At 38.8% G+C, this 22,764-nt stretch overlaps 1 protein-coding gene across 4 annotated transcripts in view; it reads right to left on the bottom strand.

Annotated features, from left to right (window-relative positions):
• Focad (focadhesin) overlaps nt 1-22,764 on the bottom strand; it is a 399,091-nt gene that overhangs the window by 346,045 nt on the left and 30,282 nt on the right. For 3 of the 4 annotated variants that reach the window (XM_008845526.3, XM_008845525.3, XM_008845523.3), the window contains exons 2-4: nt 11,025-11,104; nt 7,771-7,845; nt 1,886-2,040 (exon numbers count right to left, since the gene is read on the bottom strand). In XM_008845526.3, the coding sequence (XP_008843748.1) occupies nt 1,886-2,040; nt 7,771-7,845; nt 11,025-11,081 (287 nt within the window). In that variant the 5' untranslated portion in view covers nt 11,082-11,104. Of the gene's footprint in view, nt 1-1,885; nt 2,041-7,770; nt 7,846-11,024; nt 11,105-22,764 lie in introns of those variants that run through there. The other variant, XM_029569601.1, reaches the window with a different exon arrangement.

Consider the following 22,764-nt stretch of genomic DNA (forward strand, 5'->3'; position numbering starts at 1 on the left):
TAAAACGTTAAAACCTCATTTAATTTGATGTCTTATAGAGTTCGTAATGAGTAAAAGATTGTACAAGCGTAACAATTCATCTGTAAACCTAAAAATGTACAGCCAATTTTGAAAGAGATGTACCCTAGCTCAGAAAAATGTTATTGAGTAGGTTAATGCTGTTGTAATGTAATACTTCTTTTAATTAAATAAATAAATAAAGATTTAAGAAACAAAATTTTCTGAAATAAAAAAAAAAAAAATTTGCTCCTTAATTAGTAGATGTGAAAAACATTACCATTGAAATCTACCTAACAACTTTATATCCATGTTCAGATGCCAAGGAGCTCAGAAAGCAACCGACTGTGACTAGTAATAATCAGATATATAGAGATTAGAAACGCATGTGCAAACATCTTAATGTCAATTGCATTGAAAATGAATTTTTCTGTATGAAACTGTGTATTTTAATAATGAAATGGAGATCTCTTTTAAAGGTTAAAACCTCATTTAATTTTATGTCTTATAGGGCTTATACTGAGTACAATATCATATAACTGTAATAATTAAACTGTAAACCTAGAAATTTACAGCCAATTTTGAAAGAGATGCATCTTAGCTCTGGAAATTGTTGTTGACTATATCAATGCTCTTGTAACGAAATGCTTCTTCTAAGAATGTGGTTATTAAATAAATAATTTTAAAAAACAGAGGAAAAAAGAATAGAGGTAATAAAGACTGATGGACTCACCACACACCTGTTCTCGACTAAGCCAGAAGAGATTAAGCATGCAACAAGATGGCATGACCATAAGGGTAAGTAATTAATACTATGAGAACTAGTAAGCCCCAGGGTGGGGCTCCATGAGAGTTAGAGAACAGAGCAGAAGTCTAGATGATTTACAGCTTGTCAAAAACGAAGGCTTATAAGATCATCTCTCAAAGCAAAAAAACCAGAATCTCTTCTTCAGGGAGTTGTTTTACATTTGTGGCTTTGTTGTTTTTTGTTTTAGTTTTTGTTTTTTGTTTTGTTTTGGGTTGGGTTGGTTAGTTGGTTGGTTGGTTGGTTGGTTGGTTGGTTGCTGGTTGCATGGTTGGTTAGTTGGTTAGTTTGGTTCTTTTTGTTTTTTTTTTGTCAACATTTCTAGGCAGAGAACCCAGGGCCTCACACATGGCAGATAAGGACTGTATCACTGAACTACACCCCCAGCTCTCAGGGAGTATTTTATAAAAGCTGTTCACTGTTTCAAATATGGTGCTGTCTGACTATCTTAAAATGGAGCAGGCCTTTGCTTCTCCATTGTAATTCTGTTGCATTGTATTCCGTTGTCTTCTCAGCCTGTGCCCATTCACAGACTAAACATGGTCATAAGCAAATAAATTCATGAAAAAAAAACATTGCTCTTTATAAAATATTTTAAAAAAATAAGCACTATAATTTCCTAATACATATCACTGGTGTCTAGGGCCAACTAAGGACTGTCAACACAACATTTAAATTCTGTCACCGTCAAAGTAAAAATGCATATGGCAAGCTTCTTCCTTAAAATTATTTCAATAAGGAATTTTGTTTTATTTCAATAAGGAATTTTATTGAAATCACCATAGGAATTTATTGTATTACCATAATTAATTATAAAGGTACTTACCTATTTTTTGCATAAAGAGCATTGACAAATTTAAATTGAACCCCGATATATAAGTATAGCGCATGTTGATAATTTTTTAAATTATAAGGCTTAAATTACCATGATGTTATCATATATGAAATACCAACTGCATGCCATCTTAAGAGAAAGAAAAACAATTAGGAAACTGGGTGAATGTTGACCCTTAGCAGGGGATTAGTGGATTGTTTTTCTAAAAACATAAATCTTTACCTAATCAAAGATGGAAGAAAATGTACCTGGTGGAGGGAATCAGGTTGAGTATCCCATTGACAACATAGCTGAACTCTGCATGATCCTGAGCAACAAGTGCCACCAGACCCTCACAGCAGGCTGTTCGAACCACCATATTGTCACTGCAGCACTTCTCCCACAGCAAATTCAAGGCAGGGGTCTGAAATCCAACCGGTGATTAGAAGACACTTTAAATAAGTAAGCAGTATGCAAAAACTCAGTCATCCTACAGTTGTAATTCATTCAAAGTAAGCTAGCTTTCTGGTACCAAGGAGGTTGCTGTTGTCAGACAACTCCACTCCTGAATAAACTAAGGTCAGTGTTCCTAGAAAAGGAGCAGCTGTGTTTTGACACAGTACCTCTCTCCCTGGTATCTAGTTGTAAAATAAGTAAGTCTGGTAGAGGTACAGCCCAAGTTCAAGTACCAGAACATAGCAAAGGGTTGGCTCTATTCCCAGCTGTGCTACACAATTTAACCAGACCCTGCAGGATCAGGCTATCACTTCATCTAAGTTGAACTCCAAATATTATCTATGCTTCAAGCTTTTACACATCTATGCTTCAAGCAATTACACTTTCAGAAAATGTTCCTGATCTCCTACCACCAGCCTCTATCACCTGCATGCACCTCAGCACCATTCTTACAAGGCGTCTGCTCCAATTTGCTCATCTAATACAAGCTATGACAGAAGGGAGGGAGGGAAGACAGAAAACCAGGAAGCTGCCTATAGTACAGCCAGCAACAAATCCTAAAAAACTGTTTGCCTAAGAGAAACAGTGACTTTTCTCCTCCCTTCCTTTGATAGAAAAACATTGGAATGGCACATAAGTAAATAGAAATTAGTATTATTTTGAAAAACTGTGAAAACAGATGTGAGTTAACCTCCCAAAAAAGAGATTCACTGGATAATAAATAATGTCTATAGCCAAATGTATTATGGGTTGTCTGTTTAGGTTTATACCTGGTTTTCTCATTATTATTATTATTATTATTATCATTATCATTATCATCATTATCATTATTAAAACTAAAAGAACCACATAGTGGCACAAGCCTAAATCTCAGCACTCAGGAGAAGCAGGAGAAGGATCAGAAGTACAAAAATTTCCTTCGTTGAAGTTCAACAACAACCTAGGCTACAAGAGACCATGTCTTTAAAAAAATTGTTTTTAACCCAGGAGTGGTGCAACTTGGAAGGTAGAGGCAGGTGGATCTCTGTGAGTTCAAGGCCAGCCTGGTCTACATAGTGAGTTCCAGGTCAGCCAGGGGTACATAGTAAGACCCTACCTCAAATTAAAACAAGACAAAAAACAAAACAAAAACAAAAAACAAAACCCTCGTAATGAAGCTCTTTTTCTTTCCTTTTGACATAATTTACTGGAAAAATCCATAACTTGAGGGTGGGAAGATGGTTCAGTGGGTAAGAGCACTTGCTGTGTACAAGCATGAGTACCTGTAGCCTCAGCACTGTGATGGATGGAGGCAGGGGGATCACTGAGGCTTTGCTGACCTCCAATATAGCTGAAACCAAAAGCTCTAGTTTACTGAGAGACACTACCTCAAGGAAATAAAACAGAGTGACGGAGCAAGGCACACAAGGTCTTCCTCTAGCCTGTGCACACATGTGCAAAGGAGGCACATCAGCACACACGTGTGCATATATCACATACACATACCAAATTACCAAAAAGAAAGGAATTGGGCCAGGCGTGGTAGCGCATGCCTTTAATCCCAGCACTTGGGAGGCAGAGGCAGGAAGATCTTTGTGAGTTTGAGGCCAGCCTGGTCTATATAGTGAGTTCCAGGTCAGCTGGGGCTACAGGGAGACCCTGCTTCAAAAAGACAAAAAAAAAAAAAAAAAAAAAGAATTTATAATTTGAAGAAAAATGAGGCTTTCCAGTCCCCAGTGGAAACCAACAACACTGCACCCACATTTCCATTGTAGCTGGTTGAGAATCTCTTTAGTTTTAAGATCCCAGTATCGAAAGAACAATAGAATCAAAAGTCAACTACTGTAGAAAGGAAAGATTTATATTCTGTTTCCCCTTTTATTCACAAGAAAATTGTATTTACCTGTATGGACACTAGCCCAAGAGCCTAAATGTCATCAATTACTAAGCCAGAAAAATAAATGAATAAACTTGCCTAAGGAAATATTGTGTCCTTATAGAAGTAAGCATTCATTTACTAGTGGAAGAGGAAGCACTTTAGCTATAAGGATTTGATAATAAATTCTGGCAATAAGTAAAATCATTGGATTGTCTCAAAGTATATAATGTTATTACAGAGAGAATTAGGATCAGGGCTCTCATAAAATCTAATTTATACGACTACTTTAAAACATTAGATAAATGCCAATTAGTGAAGCATGCCACTACACTCACATTCGTGTATCAGCAGGAATTGTAAACATATACAAAATAGAGTGGCTAATCAAAAAGAATGTGAAGGACTGGCATGATGATTCAGAGGGTAAAGACACCTGCTAACAAATCTGATAACCTGAATTTGCTCCTTGGGTTCCACATGGAGGAGAGAACTGATTCCTACAAGCTGTCTATTGACCTCCACATGCAGGCAGGCAGGCAGGCAGACAGTCAGATGATGATAGATTAGATAGATGATAGATAGATTAGATGATAGATAGATAGATGATAGATGATAGATAGATAGATAGATGATAGATAGATGAGGCAGCCTTGCAGACAGCCACCCTGGGGAAGGCTGGGGCAGCACTGTTAGGGGTTGGGGGTACCAATCAAGGAGTGTCTCTAGGATGGAATCATTTGGTCATCTCCTTGGGAATAGATAAGGCCTTAACATTGCATTAATGTTGTATCAGCTCAAATCATGGCAGTTGGGAATCATGAAGCCCTTTCCCTTAAACTTGTTCTTATGGGTCTGACACAACATGGGGAAAGGCAGCTGTATGGATGGATGGACAGGCGGATGATGGATGGGCAGCTAGCTAGATGGATGGATGGATAGATGATAGATAGATAGATAGATAGATAGATAGATGATAGATAAACAGCAGCTAGATGATAGATGATAGATAGATTGATGATGATAGATAGATGATAGATAGATAGATAGATAGATAGATAGATAGATAGATAGATAGACAGACAGATAGGATACAGCCCATGTGAGAGAGAGAGAAAGAGAAAGAGGGAATGTGAGGGAATGGAAATCAATTTATTTTCACTATGAAAATAAATCTTATGCCGGACGTGGTGGTGCACGCCTTTAATCCCAGCACTTGGATTGAAGTGGTGGATCTCTGTGAGTTCGAGGCCAGCCTGGTCTACATAGCGAGTTCCAGGTCAGCTGAAGCTACAGGGAGACCCTGTCTCAAAAAGACAAAAAAAAACAAATAAAATAAAATAAATCTTATTTCTGTGGTGTACGCCCAGATACCTCTGCTCTTCTGGATAGCTTCAGTTGGCAACTTGGCACACTGGAGAAGAGGAAGCCTAAATTGAGGCATTTTTTTTTTCCATCAGATCACCCTGTGGTCATGTTTGTAAGGCATCTTCTTAATTGCTTGTTGATGTGGGAAAGCCCAGATCATTGTGGGCAGTGCCAACCCTGGGCAGGTAGTTCTAAATTGAGCACAGCCCAGAGAAGCAAACCAGTAAGTAGCATCCTCCAAAGTCTCTTCTACTTCGGTTCCTGCCTCCAGGTTCCTGTCCTGCCTTCCTTCGATGATAGATTATGACCTGGAAGTTATAAGCTGAAATAAAACCCTTCCTCTCCAACTTGCTTTTGGTCATTGCTTTAGTACAGCAATACAAAGAAACCAGGACAGAAATTCTGCTTAGCAGTTTCCTATCCAGCAAGTGAAAATACATAATGCTGATCAACCAAGTCCCCAAGTGGTATGCCTCTGATTCCTAGGCACTACTTCAACTCTGGGCTCTCATCTCCTGTGTGAGAGAGATGAAAAGCTTTCCTCCAACTCCAACTGTCAATACAGGACCTTCCCAGCTTGGAACTCACACTTGGGATTGACCCCGAAGCATAAGAACTCTCCTACATCCAAATACTGCGCTCATTTTCTCTATTTCCAAAACATTTCCCTTAGAGGTAACTCTGTCACTATTCTTGAAAGTAAGTTCTCTGTCATTATGCTCATTATTCCCCATTAATAGTTACAAGATTACAAGAACACCTTTACCCTTTCTGTGTCTTACTTCTTATAGTTAGTTACAAATTTTAAAGTTTAAAAGAATGCTAGAGCCACATGTGATGATGCAAGCCTTTAATCCCAGAACTTGGGAGCAGAGTTCTGTGAGTTCCAGGCCAGTCATGGCTACATAGTGAGACCCTGTCTAAAAAGAGAAAGGGATCTCCTGCTCCTCTGCCTCAGAACTCTGGACTAGCTTCCTAACCTAGACAAGTTAAATCCTCTAGTGCAATTTGCTAAGACATTACACAGGAGTCGCCACCCCCACCTTCCCCTAAACTCCTGATCTGCCTGATACAGATGGCCCCCCGCCCCACTACACTGGTAAGTCAGAGTCCACCCACCACTTCTCTTTTTGATGCCCCTGTGGCCAAAATACCTCCAATCTACCCAACCTGTCCCCTGCTAGCCTTGGGCCCAGGCCCACTCCTGTTCCTCTACCTCAGAATACTAGACTAGCTTCCTACCCAGAATAGCTAAATCCTCTAGCACAGTTTGTTAAGACCCTACACAGGCTGTCCTCACCCCTACTTTCCCCTGGACTCATGATCTGCCTGACACAGACCAGACCTCCTACTACCCCAACAAGTATACTGTACACCACTCATCAAAGAAGCTTCTTTTAGCAATAGATGGGGGCTATTGCACAGTTCCACAACTGGTCACACACAGAGAATATACGTCTGAGAGATGCCCAGCCCTAGGTGACATATCCACAATTGTACCTCTATACCTAGGGCTCATATAACATAGCGGAACAGGAGATGGAGAGAACATTAGTGCATCTCCACTCTCACCAGCAAAGCCTCATTATACAACAGAGTGTGATGCACATAGAAGGTCACAACTGGCTCAGTTTTAGAGAATAAGATACTGCAGAGTGTGTGTCCTTGGATAGGACGACTATATTAAACATCGTCCACCTACCCATGGCTAAGGACCATTTCAGGAGAGGGGGTAGAAAGATTGTAAGAGGCAGGGTTGGGTCCATGAACACAGGAAAACAGAGGCTTTCAGGCCACTGAAAGCTTGCTCATGTGAACTTGTGGCAATGGTGGTGTCATAAACAAGACCCATGCTGACTCAATCAGAAAAGGGCTCAGAGTGGAGCAAGGGAAATGGGCAGCAGGCTGGCCCTCGCCTGGGAACTGCTGGCAACTGATTACTGCTGGGTGGGGGAGAGTAGATCTTCCTTAAGATCTCTAGGGAGGCTGACTAGACTTCAGTGGGTGAACTTGCACCAAAGTTCATCTGGATATAAATGCTTGACCAAACAGGACTTAACATGGATGACAGAATGCATGAGATCCAGTTGGAGGTGGGGAAGGGGTAAGGCGCATATGTGGGGGCATATATGGGAGAGGGGATCTAAATTTGATTTTAAGAACTATTGTATGAATTGTACAAAAGATCAATAAACAATTTTTTAAAAAAGAGGGAGGTAAGGGAAGGAAGGATAGAAAAGGTAAAAAGGGAAAGAGAAAAAGAAGAAAAGAAAGCAAAGCAAAATGCACAGGCAACAAAATCCTCATAGTTCAAAATCATTTCTACAGTGACTATGAGAGAAGCAAGGTATGTATGTGTGTGTATGTGTGATCCAACAGGTAAAACATCTAGACAGAATTAAAGCAAGCACATACATGTACACACACACACACACACACACACACACACACACACATATACAGTTAAACACAGACCTGGTTTGTGGACTGGTGTATCTTTTCTGAAAACCCATGTTCTTTAATCACTGCAGCAATAAGATGACCTACAGCCTAAAAAAACAAAATTAACAAACACATTCACTCAGAAATTCTTTCCAAAGAATATGTTTAAAAGTAATCAGCACAAATACTATGCTTTTGGATATATGATTGTACCAAGTAGTCAATGGGTAATAAACAGAAGTCTCTTTCACTGAGTATATGCTGTGTAGAAAGCAGTGAATGAGGCATTCCACATACATAACTTCACATCTTCAGAACAACCTTCAAAACAGACAATTTTATCCCAGATTACCAATAAACAAACAGTAGTTCATAAATGTTAGTAAAGTCGTCAACCCTCAGTTCAAATTGTGATCGTTTAATATTAAAAGACAATTTGAGATTATATAATCCATTAAACCATGAGTTGAATTAAAAAAAAAAAATCCGAGTCTTTAAAATCATCTTTGTGGGGCTGGAGAGATGGCTCAGCAGTTAAGAACACTGGTTATTCTTGCAGAAGACCAGGTTCAAATCCCAGCACCCACATGGCAGCTGACAATTGTCCATAACTCCAGTCCCAGGGGATCCAACAGCCTCTTCTGACCTCTGCGGGCACTGCATGGCATGTGTGCACTTACCTACATGCAGGCAATACACGCATACACATAAAATTTAAAAAATAAAATTTAAAATCATCTTTGTAGCTAAATGCAGTCTATCAGGTTTCATGGTGCCCCTAGTGGAGATGGGAGGAAAATGCACCCTTCCCTTTATAGATACAGCCAACACAGACCTGAACTAGTAGATCTTTATCTGTGTCAGCCTGTTCTCCCTCCTCCGGACCCTATTTAATTTCTTCAAATATTTCTTACATTTATTTATTTATTTTGTGTGCATATGCCACGGCCCAAGTATAAAGGTAAGAGGACAGCTTGCAGAAGTTGGTTCTCTCCTTCCGCCATGTGGGTCCAGGGGATTGAATTCCGGTCATTGTCAGAGTTAGTATAAACCCATCCAGTCATCACACAGCCCTATTTTAATTTCTTTATCCCTTTCGCAGAGGTTTTAATTCTTGAAGGTTTTTGGTCTCACAGTCTCTAAAATTTTCCCATATCCTACTTTAATCAAGGAGCCCAAAATGAAAAGCAGACTCTTACAGGAAAGTTGATGGTATAAATATCACCTCCTACTGCCTGAGCTTCATACTCCTAGTTCTACAGTCCTACCCAGCACTGCTGACGGAGAGCAAATAGGCCGGCAACAATGACAACCATTTTGCACACAGCTGGAGAAATCTTCACTACTACAACTGTCCATCCTGCACTTGGAACCATGAATAATACTGCTGAAAATATCTATGAACCTTGCAAAGTCTCCAGAAAAGTTCAAAGAACAAGGTCGTATTCATTCCCTTCATGCACATGTACACACGTTTCAGGCATTGGAAATTAAGACATCAATACTTAAGTTTTATGAACCAAGTCATTCACTTACATAAAGAATAACTTTAGTCCCATTTACTGTCTATTATCTCCTAACAAAAAGGATAACAAGAAAACTAAAGACCAATAGATGGTCTGAGTTCCATATTTCATTGAATGCCTGGTCATCAACTGAAGGATACAACACTATTTTACCTATCACGAAGGGGGGAAAAGGCTGCCAATTAATCTATGATACACAATGCTTCCCACAAGTTAGAATTTTGATTTTACATTAATCAACAAATTCTTTTAGACTCTTTTAGGAAATCATGGAAAACATCTGTGAACTTGGTATACAATATATCGCAATTGTTGTCATCAGTTATTAAATGTCATCTAATTTCCAAAAAGCAAAAAGGCAAAAAAAAAAAAAACAAAAGTAAAGTATGTGAATCAATGAAATATGGTGCTAACATGGAGCAGTGGTGATAAAAGAATAGTATCTGACTCATAGAGGAAAGGGCACAGTAACAAGAACCTAATACAACCAATATGAACTGCAACAGACAAAAGCCATATTTCATTTTAAAAAGGACAAAAAGGAAATAAATTTAATGTTATATGTCTCCCCACTCCCCAGAGGATTCCATTCATCTTTTCAAAGAATCAGAAATAAGAGCCTAAATGGCTCTGAAAGAACAAAATACAAGGATAAATCACCCTACTTAAAGTTTCCATCCAAACAGAATTTAAAAAGACAATCTACACTAAACAATGCATACACATTTTTTATTTCACTTAACAGTAATACATATTGGCATTTCCTTTTTTATTTATGCTATTGAAGGTTCTCCAAATACAGAAAACTAAAAACTGTGGACAAGATCTTTCTCATCTTCTTCTTGGGAAGGACCTATGCTGCCCAAAGCAGGATATGACTCTAACCCAGTCAGGTAGAAGGGAATCTTGCATAGGAGTCTTCTACTCCTCATGGAATGGTTCCCCACTACCCAGCTAAATCAATTCCTACAACACACATCTCCAAAGGTAAAAGGTTAAAGTATCCAAGACATTGTCATAGGTAAGTCTTCAGACTGGCTTTTGCTGTTTCTCAGCTTTACTCACAGGAAAAGACAATAAGCTATTATGGTAACTTATTGTAGAATGCCTCTACTTAGCTAACAGCAAACTAGAAAAAGCATCATTATTTTAGTTATTTGTCTTAATTATTGAAAAGCTCTCTAAAATAAGCTATCCCAATTTCCTCACTACACAGGTAGATCATATCACATTAATCCAGGGTATTTTAAGTATTGAATATCCTTCATACTCCGAGTATGTGTGTGTGTGCATATATATATATAACCATTTCCCTCTGTTCCCAACTGGTTTGGTTCGGTTGGGTTTGGGACAGTGTGCCTGTAGCCCTAGCTGACCTGGAACTCACCTTGACTTACAAGAGATCTACCTACCTCTGCCTCCTCAGTGTGAATGCAGGGATTAAAGGCGTGCACCACCACATCCAGCTTTGCTCCCAATTACTAATCACAGGCAAAAAAGTAATCATATTAACCTACTAGTGAATCAAGATTATATTATTTCTAGGAAAAAGAAGTATGAAATAAATAAAAGCTGAAATTGATCGATTTTATTTGCTTTTCTAATCAAATGTACTTTTCAGATTAGCTCATATAAAAGTTGCTTAGTAAAATAAGCCTCATACATATAATTAAAACACTTAATATCAGAAATATAAAGTTCAATTTACTGTCCATCCAAAAGGTTCACTTGTTGCCATGAAGCAAAAATAAATAAAATTACCTGTGACTGGATAAGAGAATTTGGAAAATCAAACCTTTTCCTGATATCATCCAACATTTTTGTTTCTCTTAAATATGCTTCTGTAAATCAAAACAAAAGAATATTTATTAATCCTCTGATTGGTCTGGAGTTGAAACCAATTATTCTTCAAATAATATGAATGCAATTTATTTCAAAGACAACAATAAAAATAACCCATATACTTCTACAGAGTACTACTCAGCCTAACCTTCAGTGTAACCACCTCAGCACTCAAATATCACTGATAATAAACTAAACATGCCCAACAGCTCGTACTTTTTTTTCCCATAACTTAATCCTGAAACAGATGAATTCATAGACTCAGAAGATTTTTTTAATTCAAAAGTTCAGCCACATATTTAAACTAAAAACTAATCTTCTTATGGATCAAAAGTTACAAGGGAGGGATTGGAGAGATAGCTTAGCATTTAAGAGTACTTGCTACCCTTGCAGAAGACCCAGGTTCAGTTCCCAGCACCTACATCAGGTGGGCACATGTACCCATGCAGTGCCCATACATACTCAGGCACAGACACACACATAAAATAAATAAAAATAAATCTCTTTAAAAAAAAAAAAAAAGAAAGCACAAGGGAGAAAACATCAAACTGTCACAGAACTACTGTCCCTTTGGTACAGCTTCCCACTCAGCCCTAATCCAGCTGCAGTTGACCAATGTGACACATAACTGAACTTTCTTCAGGAAGTGCAGAAATGACCTAGAAACGTCAAAACTTACTTGTCTGTTAAAAGAACAAACAAGCAATTAGTTCCAATTTTTAATATTTACACCAACCTTCTCAATCCTACTGTGCTGAGGGAAAAAAAAAAAAAAAACAGGAGGAGGGAAGGGAAAAGAAGACAACCCAATTTATCTAACTTCCATGCAGCACTGATACCTCCAAATTACATTCCTTGAGATTCAGGGTGCTTTAGTTCATATGTTTATTACAACACAATGTTAAAACTGTCTATGCAATACACTAGATGCTCTGGTTTGGATATGGTTTGAATATGTACCTTAAGGATTTATATGTTGTAATTTAATTGTCGTTGTGAGCTATTCAGAGGGTGGAAGCTCAACTGAAATAAACTGTTTAGATGTGGGACCTTTGAAAGCAGATTAGGATTAATAAGGTTACAGGGCACAGCCTTTGTGACTGAATCCTACTGGGGAGATTTTCTTCCTAAAGGGAAAAGTCAGAAAAGACTCATATTCACACTCCCTGTCTCTTGCCACTTGTGTGTGCCACACAGCACACACATATACACACACACAGCACACACACACTCACAGCACACACACACAGCACACACAGCACACACACACACACACACATACACACACACATACACACACAGCACTGTGTTGAATCTGCAACATCTCTCTTTTTCCCTCAGTTTCTTAAAAGTTAAACTCCCTGAGGATAATTTATCTTGCCTTTTTCTTCAACACCTATGTTCAACTTTACTCCCTTGAATTTGATGTTTCATAGCACTAAAGCAATTTCCTCTACAATTACCAATTAGTCCCCTCTCTAAATTCACTCATTGCCTTAAACAAATCACAACTCTCTGGAAACTTCCTTGAATTTTACAACCAATCATAACACAATTCCTAAAGTGCATCCTTGGAAAAAACAGAAAAAAGGATTGGGGGAGGGGGTTGTGTGGGTTCTGTGGAATCATACACTCATATCTTAGGATCCATTCATTCATTTAACAAATGTCTATTAAGTGCTATCAAGTACCAAGGCAGTATTTTAGGTGTTGCAGCTTTGCAGTAAATAAAACATATAAAAAGATCTGCACTCAAAGAATTTGCTATCTAATAGACAAAGTATAAATCTTTTAAAAGACAAACATGGTGGTGCATGCCTTTAATCTCAGCACTTGGGAGGCAGAGGCAGGCGCGTCTCTGTGAGTTCAAGGCCAGCCTGGTTTACATAGTGAGTTCAAGGTTAGCCTAGTCTACATAATGAGTTCCACACCAGCTGGGGTGACAGGGAGATCCTGTCTCAAAAACTTAAAAAAAAAAAAAAAAAAACCTAATAAAATAAATATATCTTTTTAAAAATATATAAAATACACTAGGTATAATGATGCACTCCTTTAATACCAGCACTCAGGAGGCAGAGGCATTCCTCTGTGAGATCCCTGTGAGACTGAGGCCAGCTTGTTCTCATAGCCAGTGTCAGGCCTATCAGGGCTACATAGTGAGATCCTGTCTCAAAAAAAAATTTTTTTTAATATACATTTATAACCATAAATAAGAAGGTAACAAGTAAAGGGGCTGAAGAGATGGCTCAGAGGTTAATAGCACTGGTTGTTCTTGCAGAGGACCCAGTTTGGTTCCTAGCATCCACATGGTGGCTAACAACCCTCTGTAACTCCAGTTCCAGGGGATCCGACGTCCTCTTCTGACCTCCAGGGGCATTACATGACATTGATGCTCTTATATACATGCAGACAAAACACTAATGCACATAAAATAAAAATAATACATGAAATATTTTTTAAAATAAAAGAAGGTAGTAAGTGCTAAGTAAAAAGAACTAAAGAAGATGAAAACTGGAAAAGAAAAAAAGGATGGAAATAGGGGAAAGACATATTTCATATTTTCTACAGGGTAGTCAGGGTTATTCTCGTTAGAGAGGCTGGAATCTGAACAAAGACTTGATGGCGGGAAGGGAATTAAATAGCTTAACTCACATATCTGGGGAAAGAGCATGATAGAAACAGGAAACGAAATGTGACAGCTGTAAGTCAAGAAAGTGTTTAGGACATGTCTTAGAAAGAACATGTCTTAGAGATGAACAAAGGGCACTGTGAAGGAGGAAAAGAACGGTAAATCAGTTGAGAGTCAATGAGAAGTCAGAATGAAAAGTATTTGTAGGCCACTGGAAAACTGATACATTTATTCTGAATGAAATGAGAAGTTACTACAGAAAAATGTAGTAGTGTTTTAATAGAATCAGTTGAAGCAAGAAGTGATGAGAAAACTAGGTATGATAACCCACTTATAATCTCAGGCAGGAATGTTGAACTTTATGCATTAGAAAACAGCTTGGGCTACTTGGCAAGAACCTGCCTTAAAAGAAGTTGTCAGGTTCTGGATCTATTTGAAGGAAGAGACAATGTGGACTCAGTGACTGTATAAAGACAAAGAAAGGGGTCAAGCAATACTTCTCTCTAAACTGTCCTTACTTTTCATCAACCGTGCAGAGCACTTTACATACTAAGCCAAGAAATTTCTATTTTACTTCTTACCACAGCATTTTTCAGTCAGTGAAAAGAATAAAATTGCCATCAACTGAGATGGGGAATTAAGTTTTGTGGGGAAAACCAGAAATTTCATTTTAGATAGTTAAAGATGTCTAATACTCAAGCAGAGAATGGGGGCCAGTGAGGTGGCTCAAGAGGTAAAAGCACTTGCCACACATTTCTGACAACCTAAGTTGTCAGAACCCACGTTTTAAAAAACCTGTAATCCCAATGTGATGTGATGGGAGTTAGAAACTAGTCAGCCTGGAGTATAGAGCACAGCAAAAACAAGAGATCCGGCATTAACAAGGTGGAAGGAAAGAACTGACTCCCACAAGTTGTCCTCAGACCTCCACACATATGCCACGGCACATGCACACAAACTCATACTCCTACTAATAATAAGTAAAAATAAGTTTTAAAATTCTTTTAGTGAGGTACGTAAATCTAAATTTGAGGAGGCCTCAGAGATGTAAAAAATGGTATACATCATTGCAGAATCAGAGAGGCAGAGAAACAAGAAGTCTATTTAATGTAAACTTATCTGGTCCTGCAATCAAGGAAGTAGTTGTTGGCCACTGGGACACACAATGGGAAGCACGGTTCACCCTCCTCCCTCCACACTGCTTCTGAAGGCACTTTCAGCCTCTTGGCCTTGTATTCTTTTCGCTTAATAAAAACTCACCTATAACAAGCAGTTTTCCTCTAGTCCAGATCTCCCAACAATTCCAAACTTTCTCTTATGAGATTCGAAACCAACAAAAACAGGTTGTCAAAAACAAACCCATTACTTTCTCTCATAAAAACTGCTCACAATGTAGTCTACCTTTCCGGTTTCACTACATTCTCAAAACCCAGTCATAGCCCACTTCACTGTTTCTAGCACCCAGTGTTCACTTTTCCTCTCCACTGAAGACAGCATCTTCATTCTTCATGCTGGTCTTACTCTAGTACACGCTTAGTCTTGGGGCTCTCCAGGTTTGAGTTCACCTCACACACCACTGCCGGATTAACTGTTCTGAAACAGTGTTTCTACCATATCATTTTCCTGTGAAGAATGCATAGCAGGTCTTCTACTGTCTATCAGAGTAAATGCAAATGCTGATGACTGGCTTCTAAACCACACAACACCAGTCATGCATTTGGCTTCATTTTCCGACTGTAATGAGTACCCAGCTAAAACAGTCCCACATGCTCAAGGTCTGCTCATTCCTGAGGGATATGACTGAAAATTACCATACTGCTACAATTAACACCCAAATTCAGCCCTATGCCAAGTAAATTATATACATTTTATTGTTTATAAAATGAAAGTCAGCTGTGGAGGTGCAAACCTTTAATCCCAGGACTCAGGGTGGATCTCTGTGAGATCGAGGCCAGCCTGGTCTACATACTGAGTTCTTAGCCAGCAAGAGCTACATGGTGAGACCCTGTCTCAAAAAAGAAAAGAAAAAGCAGCTTTTATCAAAGAAAACAAAGTTTCCATGTCCTTAAACTTAAAAAAAATTCACACTATTTATATACGGATTATAGATTGGGGTAATAGGCAATAGTCTCAAAAACATAAGCAAACAGAAGTTTTGTTTTGTTTTGTTTTTTGGTCTTTTTGAGATAGGGTCTCTCTGTAGTCCCAGTTGGCCTAGAACTCACTATGTAGACCAGGCTGGGCTCAAACTCACAGAGATCCTCCTGCCTCTGCCTCCCGAGTGCTGGAATTAAAGGCATGCACCACCACACCCGGCCCCCAAATATAAGTTTTTAATACATCTTTTTTAAAGATGCAATAAAAAAGAAAACAAACCTGAATGAAACCATAAATATAATGAAACATAATTCAGCAAGAGCTAGCCAATGGAGTCAAGTGCAGAGTTCTCTGATGATCTAATCTACTCAACAGAAAACAGACTTCTGGATGTTCAAAGGGGATAGCAAGCATATGCCACAGAACAGAAATGTCAGCAGTAGCAGAACAGAAGAAGAAAATGTGAGCTCTGTGCTTAGGTCCAGGCCAGAGCACTAGGATTCTTGCACAGCCTCAAGAACCAGATGAGCAACAGGCAGGCAACAGTCTATTTCATGAGAGAAGCTGGGCACCTAAAATAAGGGCTTTGTCATCAGGAAGGCCACTGTGAATAGAATGCTGTTTTCATCAACATTTCCTACATACAGATGTCAGCTTACAAAAGAGAGCTCTAACCAGTGTGGTGCTCTACTGAGAAGGAGTACATTTTAAAATCTATAATGACTTTGTCTTTCCTTACAAATAGCCATTCTGAAAACCACTGTCCAAGCTGCAGTATGATTTGATATCATCCTTGATTTGTTATGCTAAGGCTACAAATTGCAAATGTCTTTCATCTGCTAGAGACTTATATTTCAAAGTTAATCAGAACCATTTGACCTTTTAAGGTATAAAAACATCATATTCTTTTAGGGAATTTCAAAGAGGAATGCTCATGCTTGCGCAAGCATTGTACAGCATGTGTCCTTTATCTCAATTCCTTTGGGAATTTTATACACTGCAGAAAAATAATTTATATACTGCTTATTATAGCATTCTTACTAAAAGGAAGCCCACCACAATATGATCCATAAATTACATGCTACAAAAGTGTTTGATTTTTTTAAATATTTTATTATTTTTATTTGATGTGTATGAGTATATTGCCTGCATGTATGTGAGTGCACCCATGTCGTGCAATGCTGAGGAGGTCAAAGAGGGCTTCGGAGTCCCCTGCAACTGGAGTTAAGGACGGTTCGTAGCCATCATGTGGGTGCTGGGAATCAAACCCGGGTACTCTGTCAGTGCTCCTAACTGCCAAGCCATCTCTCCATCCCAGAGTGTTTGATTATAAAATCTCCAATCTGTCATGCTTTTTTTTTTTAACCATCTAAATCAAAACCAGAAAGAGAATTTTTAATAAGGCCATTCAACTCTCCATGAATCAAAGAATTTGTTTAATATAAGCAATTACCATATTATCTGCCAAGGTGTTTCAGTCCCATAAGAATACTTCCAAGAAAATAAATCTATCAGTTGCACTCTAGAATAAAAGAGCAGCACACACAAAAAAAGCACTTTGAGCTTTCAACCTTCCCTTTTCGTTTCTCTAGGATTAGAAAATATATACAATATATCACATCACACAAAAAATATTTCAAACTTCAAATAAAAGGCACAATCTGAAAAATTAGAAAATGTATTTAAATATATTCAGAAGTGCTATGGAAAACCAGTAGTGGGAAAGAGTGACTGACTATTCATGGTACTTGGAGGATGTAGGGGTCAAGAGGTCTGAAGATTATAAAGACACTTGACTAAATGTTCTTGACTACCAAATCTCTCTATAGGAACACCTCAAGGGCAACAATCTAGGTGGAAATCAGGCAAAACAGAGAACATCCTAAAAGCTATTTTATGTGAATAATGTGGTCACCAGATTCATAAATTAATCAGATTTTGTTTTACAGACTCAAAATCTAGGACTTGCTTTCTATCTAACATTTTGTCAACTACTGCGATTATCAATTACACCACTTACTTAATTTCTTCCTACCACAAACTAAGTTAGGGACTCATTCACCTGAATGAGTATTAAACACATATGGTAGCCCCTCCTTACCCTTAGGAAGTATGTTCCAACATCCCAGTGGATACCTGAAATTGCAAACAATATCAAACCCTACATACAAGTACTGTTAATACTGTACCATTCCATCTGATGACTGAAAATAGATATTATATAACTAAAGGGCAGGTAGCATATACAGTGTGGATCCACTGGAAGATTCATGTCACAGATAGGGCAGACCAGGCTGGCTAAGATTACACTTTGCCATACAGAATGGAGTACAATTTAAAATCTATGAATTGTTTATTTCTGACCAAGGGTAACTGAAATCACAGAAAGTAAAACACACACACAAAAGGGGGAAACTATTGCATTTGGGGAATTCTTTTCTCTTTTATTACTTTTGTTTGAATGAAGAACTGATAAGTATTGTCAGTAAATTTTTACTGGGCTGGTATGTGAATGAGTAGTAGCACATAACATGCATAAGGCTCTGGATTCTAACTTTCAGCACTGAAATAAATAACAGCAACAATAAACTTGAGTTAATTTATAGTTATCAAGACTACAGGACATAAGTATATTTCTGACCTGATTGCCCTGCCCTTCAAAAATAGGAGGGGTAAGGGTACACCTGCACTTTTCAAAGGGCTTACTCTGCTGTCCAGTGTTTGTATCTTCCTTAGGCTTTTATCTAGACACAAGTATTTCTACACATTCTCCCCAGGGGCTGGCAGCTGGCCCTGTTCCACATCCAGTATTAAATTCTGATACCTACTAGAAACTCCAGAGTAGCCTCAACTCTTATTTCAAAGCTTGACAATCTAACTGCCATCTACATTCTGAAATTAACAGAATAAGACACTTAGAACTCTAACTGTAATTCAAAAAAGAGAGGGATTATGGAGATGTCAATAGCAAGTTTTTATCATAAAGAGAAAATGCAACAAAAGAGTAACTTTTAATCACTATATGTTTTTAAAAGCATCTAATATGTAAGTTAACAAGGGCAGAAAAAAAAATTGAGACAGCGTCTCCTGTAGTCCAGACTGACCTTGAACCCAATATGAAGTCAAAGCTGAACTTGAGCTTTGATCCTTCCAAGAGCTAAGATTACAGGCATGTACCACCATCCCCAGTTTTATGTAGTGCTGGGGTTTCATGAATGCTAGGCAAGCACTCTAATGAGTTATATCCCGTCCTAGGAAATACTTTATTAATAACTTCAAAATCAAGCTGAAGCATGGGGCTAAGTGATGTCACAGAGTCCTTTACTCAAAATCATCGGAGAAAACACAAACTATGATATGGAACACTGGCCATCTCAATATCTATTCTCTTCTTTTGTACTTCTAGAATTATAACCTAACTAGTTTCATTATGTTTCCTAGTGTCAAGCATGTTTAGGTATGGTCACATGATTTTTTTTTTTAATTTTACTCATTTTTATTTTATGTGTATGACTGTATTGCCTACATGTGTGTAAGTGCGCCAGTGTCGTGCAATGCCCATGGAGGTCAGAAGAGGGCATTGTATTCCCTGAAAATGGAGTTACAGACAGTTGTTAGCCACCATGTGAGTGCTGGAAATAGAACCCGGGTCCTCTGCAAGAGCAGCCAGTGCTCTTAACTGATGAGCCATCTCTCCAGCCAAACCACATGATTAAACTGTCTCCAGTAGAGTCTGAGAGAAGTAACGCTTCTACACTAGATCCTACTTCTACTCTCTCTTCCCAAACACATGTAAGCTTTGGCAGCAATTCAGGTCTAATTAGGCATATGAAGACAATGATGTGAGATACTGTTCAAGAAACAAAACTGAAGAGGTAGACATGGTGATACATTCCAATAACCCAGCCCTTGGGAGGTGGTAGCAGGAAAATCAAGAGTTTAAAGCCAGACTCCACTACACAGTGGGTTTCTGGCAAGCCTGCTCTATATGAGACCCTGTTGGGAGGGAGGGAGGGAGGGAAAGAGGGAGGGGATTTGCCAGGCGTGGAGGCACATGCCTATAATCTGAGCACTTGGGAAGCAAAGGCAGGTGGATCTCTGTGAGTTTGAAGCCAGCCTGGTCTGCACAGAGTTCCAGGACAGCCATGGCTCATAGTGAGAACCATTCTCAAAAGAGATTGGGGGGGGGGTAAGAAAGATTGAAAGATAGATTAGATTCCTAAATGACAGCTTAGTACAGACTTGCATACCTGGAACTGCAACTATTACAAGAGAAAGAAAGAAAATTTTGCCTTCTTTGAACCATTTGTGGTTTTCCCGCCATAGCAAGCAGCATTTCCTTAACTAGTACAATGGACCTAACATCATCTCCCATCCATACTCCTTCCACCACAGTGGAGAAAGAAAGAAACTGAATGACAGGTTAAAAGAAACTGGAATGGCAGTATCTACATAATCAGTCCCCACGACTTAGGAGGCTGAAGCAGGAGGACTGAGACCAACACCAGCCTTACAAACATAAGGAAGCCCTGTCCATCACCCCACTCCTAGAAAGGTTAAAGCAAATTGCCAAAAAGGCGACTCACCTTGGCAGAGTTCAGATAAAAAGTACTATAGATTTTTAATCAGGATTTGTTCCATTACACCTTCAGGAATGGCCAGCATGCTACCCACTGAGTCTTAAAAAATGTTAAACCTGGGGCTGGAGAGATGGCTCAGCAGTTAAGAACACTGGTTGTTCTTGCAGAAGACCCGGCTTCAAATCCCAGCACCCATATGGCAGCTAACAACTGTCTGTAACTCCAGTTCCAGGGGATCCAACAGTCTCTTCTGTCCTCCGTGGGCATTTCACGACACAGGTGCACTTACCTACACGCAGGAAATACACTTTTATTTCCTCCCCTTTAAAATAACTAACGTTAGCTGGGCATGGTGATACACACACGGAATCCCAGCATTGGGCAGGCTGAAGCAGAAAGATCTCAAGTTTAAAGCTAGCATGGGCTACATAACAAAAAAGCAAAATCAAACAAAAAAAAAAACAACAAACTACTGTTTTTTTGTTATATAGTTCTCAGCTATATACATGTATTCATCTGTGAATTTTTCAGAATGACTGAGCTAATACATTTCCCTCTGGTTTTTCATACCATGTAAGCATTATTTATTTCTCATACTCCACCTATATAACCCTCCCTACTCTCTCCCCGGTTAAAGTACATCTCTTTTCCCCCCATTTCCTCCTTAATAACACCTGTCTCCTACCATCACCCTCATTTGAGTTCCTTTTCCCCCTTATCCTCATGGTTCCTTTCCATTCTCCTGGTTCCCAAGGTGTTATCAGGATATATACTCACATCTAGAGATTTGGAGCTAAGATCTACAAATGAGAAAACATACGTTGCTTATTTTTCTGAGTCTGTGTTATTTCACTCAAGTATAACAGTTTTTAGTTCCATCCATTTACCTGCACATATCATGATTTCATTTTCCTTTACCTCTGAGAACTCTATTGTATAAATGTACATTTTCATCATCCGTTCATCAGTTGAGGGACATTTAGGTTTCTATTTCTTAGCTATGGTGGAAAGAGCAGTAAACAAACATGGCCGGGCATATATCTCTGTAGAATAAGTCTGTTGGGTATATTTGCCAAGGAATGGTATGACTAGAAAATATGGTAGAATTACTCCTGTTTTTTTAATGGGCTCTCCACACTGCTTTCCATAGTGGCTGCACCAGTTTGCAATCTCACCAGCAGTGAATGAGTGTTCCCTCCATCCTTGACAGCATTTGGTGCCATTTGTTCTCTTAATCTTAGCCAATCTGACTGGGGTTAGATGAAATCTTACAGTGGTTTTGATTTGCAATTCCATAGTTACAAAGGATGTTGAACCTTTTCTTAATATTTTATTTTTTTAATTTTATGTGTATGAGTGTTTTGCCTGCATAGATGTAAGTACATGTGTCAATAGAAGCCAGAAGAGAATGTCGGATCCCCTGGAACTAGAGTCACAGAGAGTTGTTAGCTGCCATATGAGTGCCGGGGACTGAATCTGGGTCCTCTGGAAGAACAGCCAGTGTTCTTAACCACTGAGCCATCTCGCCAGCCCCCACTGAACACTTTTTAAGGTGTTGCTTAGCCATTGTTATTTCTTCTTTTGAGAACTCTGTGTTCATATTGATAGCCCATTTTTTTAATTGAACATCTGTTTTCCTGTTTCTTTGTTTTTTGAGTTCTTTATATATTCTGGATATTAATCCTCTGATGGATGAATAGCTAGTGAAGTTTTTCTCCCCCTCTGTGGGCTTTCTCTTCCCTCAGTTGGTTGTTTCCTTTGCTGTACAGAAGCTTTTTGGTTTAATGAGGTCCCATTGACCCCTTAAGTCCTGAGCAACTGCTGTTTGATTTAGAAAATCCTTTCTTGCACCTGTATCTTGTAGGATATTACCTATGTATTCTTTTTTGATTTTTTTATTTATTATTTTATTTTCTGTGTATATGTGTATGTGCATGTGTAAGTGCATTGGTGTCATGCAATGCCTAAAGAAGAGTGTCGAATTCTCTGGAACTGGAGTTACAGATGACTGTTAGCCACCATGATGGGTGCTAGGAAGCAAAACTGGGTCCTCTGCAAGAGTAGTCAGTGCTCTTAAGTGCTGAGCCTTCTTTCTCTCCAGCCCTGCCTATATATTATTCTAACAGAGCGTTTCAGGCTTCACATTGAGGTCTTTGATCCATTTGGAGTCAACATTTGTACAACATGATAGGTAGGGGGCTAATTTCATTCTTCTGTATGTAGAGATCCAAATTTTGTGAGCACCATCTGTTGAAGATGCTAGCTTTCTTCCAGTGTGTGTTCTTGGCACCTTTGTCAAATATCAAGTGGCTGAAATTGCATGAACTCATGTTTGGGTCTTCTATTTTGTTTC

Source organism: Nannospalax galili, unplaced genomic scaffold, assembly GCF_000622305.1.
Source record: "Nannospalax galili isolate Female #2095 unplaced genomic scaffold, S.galili_v1.0 scaffold1082, whole genome shotgun sequence".
In the NCBI taxonomy this organism is placed as follows: Eukaryota; Metazoa; Chordata; class Mammalia; order Rodentia; family Spalacidae; genus Nannospalax; species Nannospalax galili.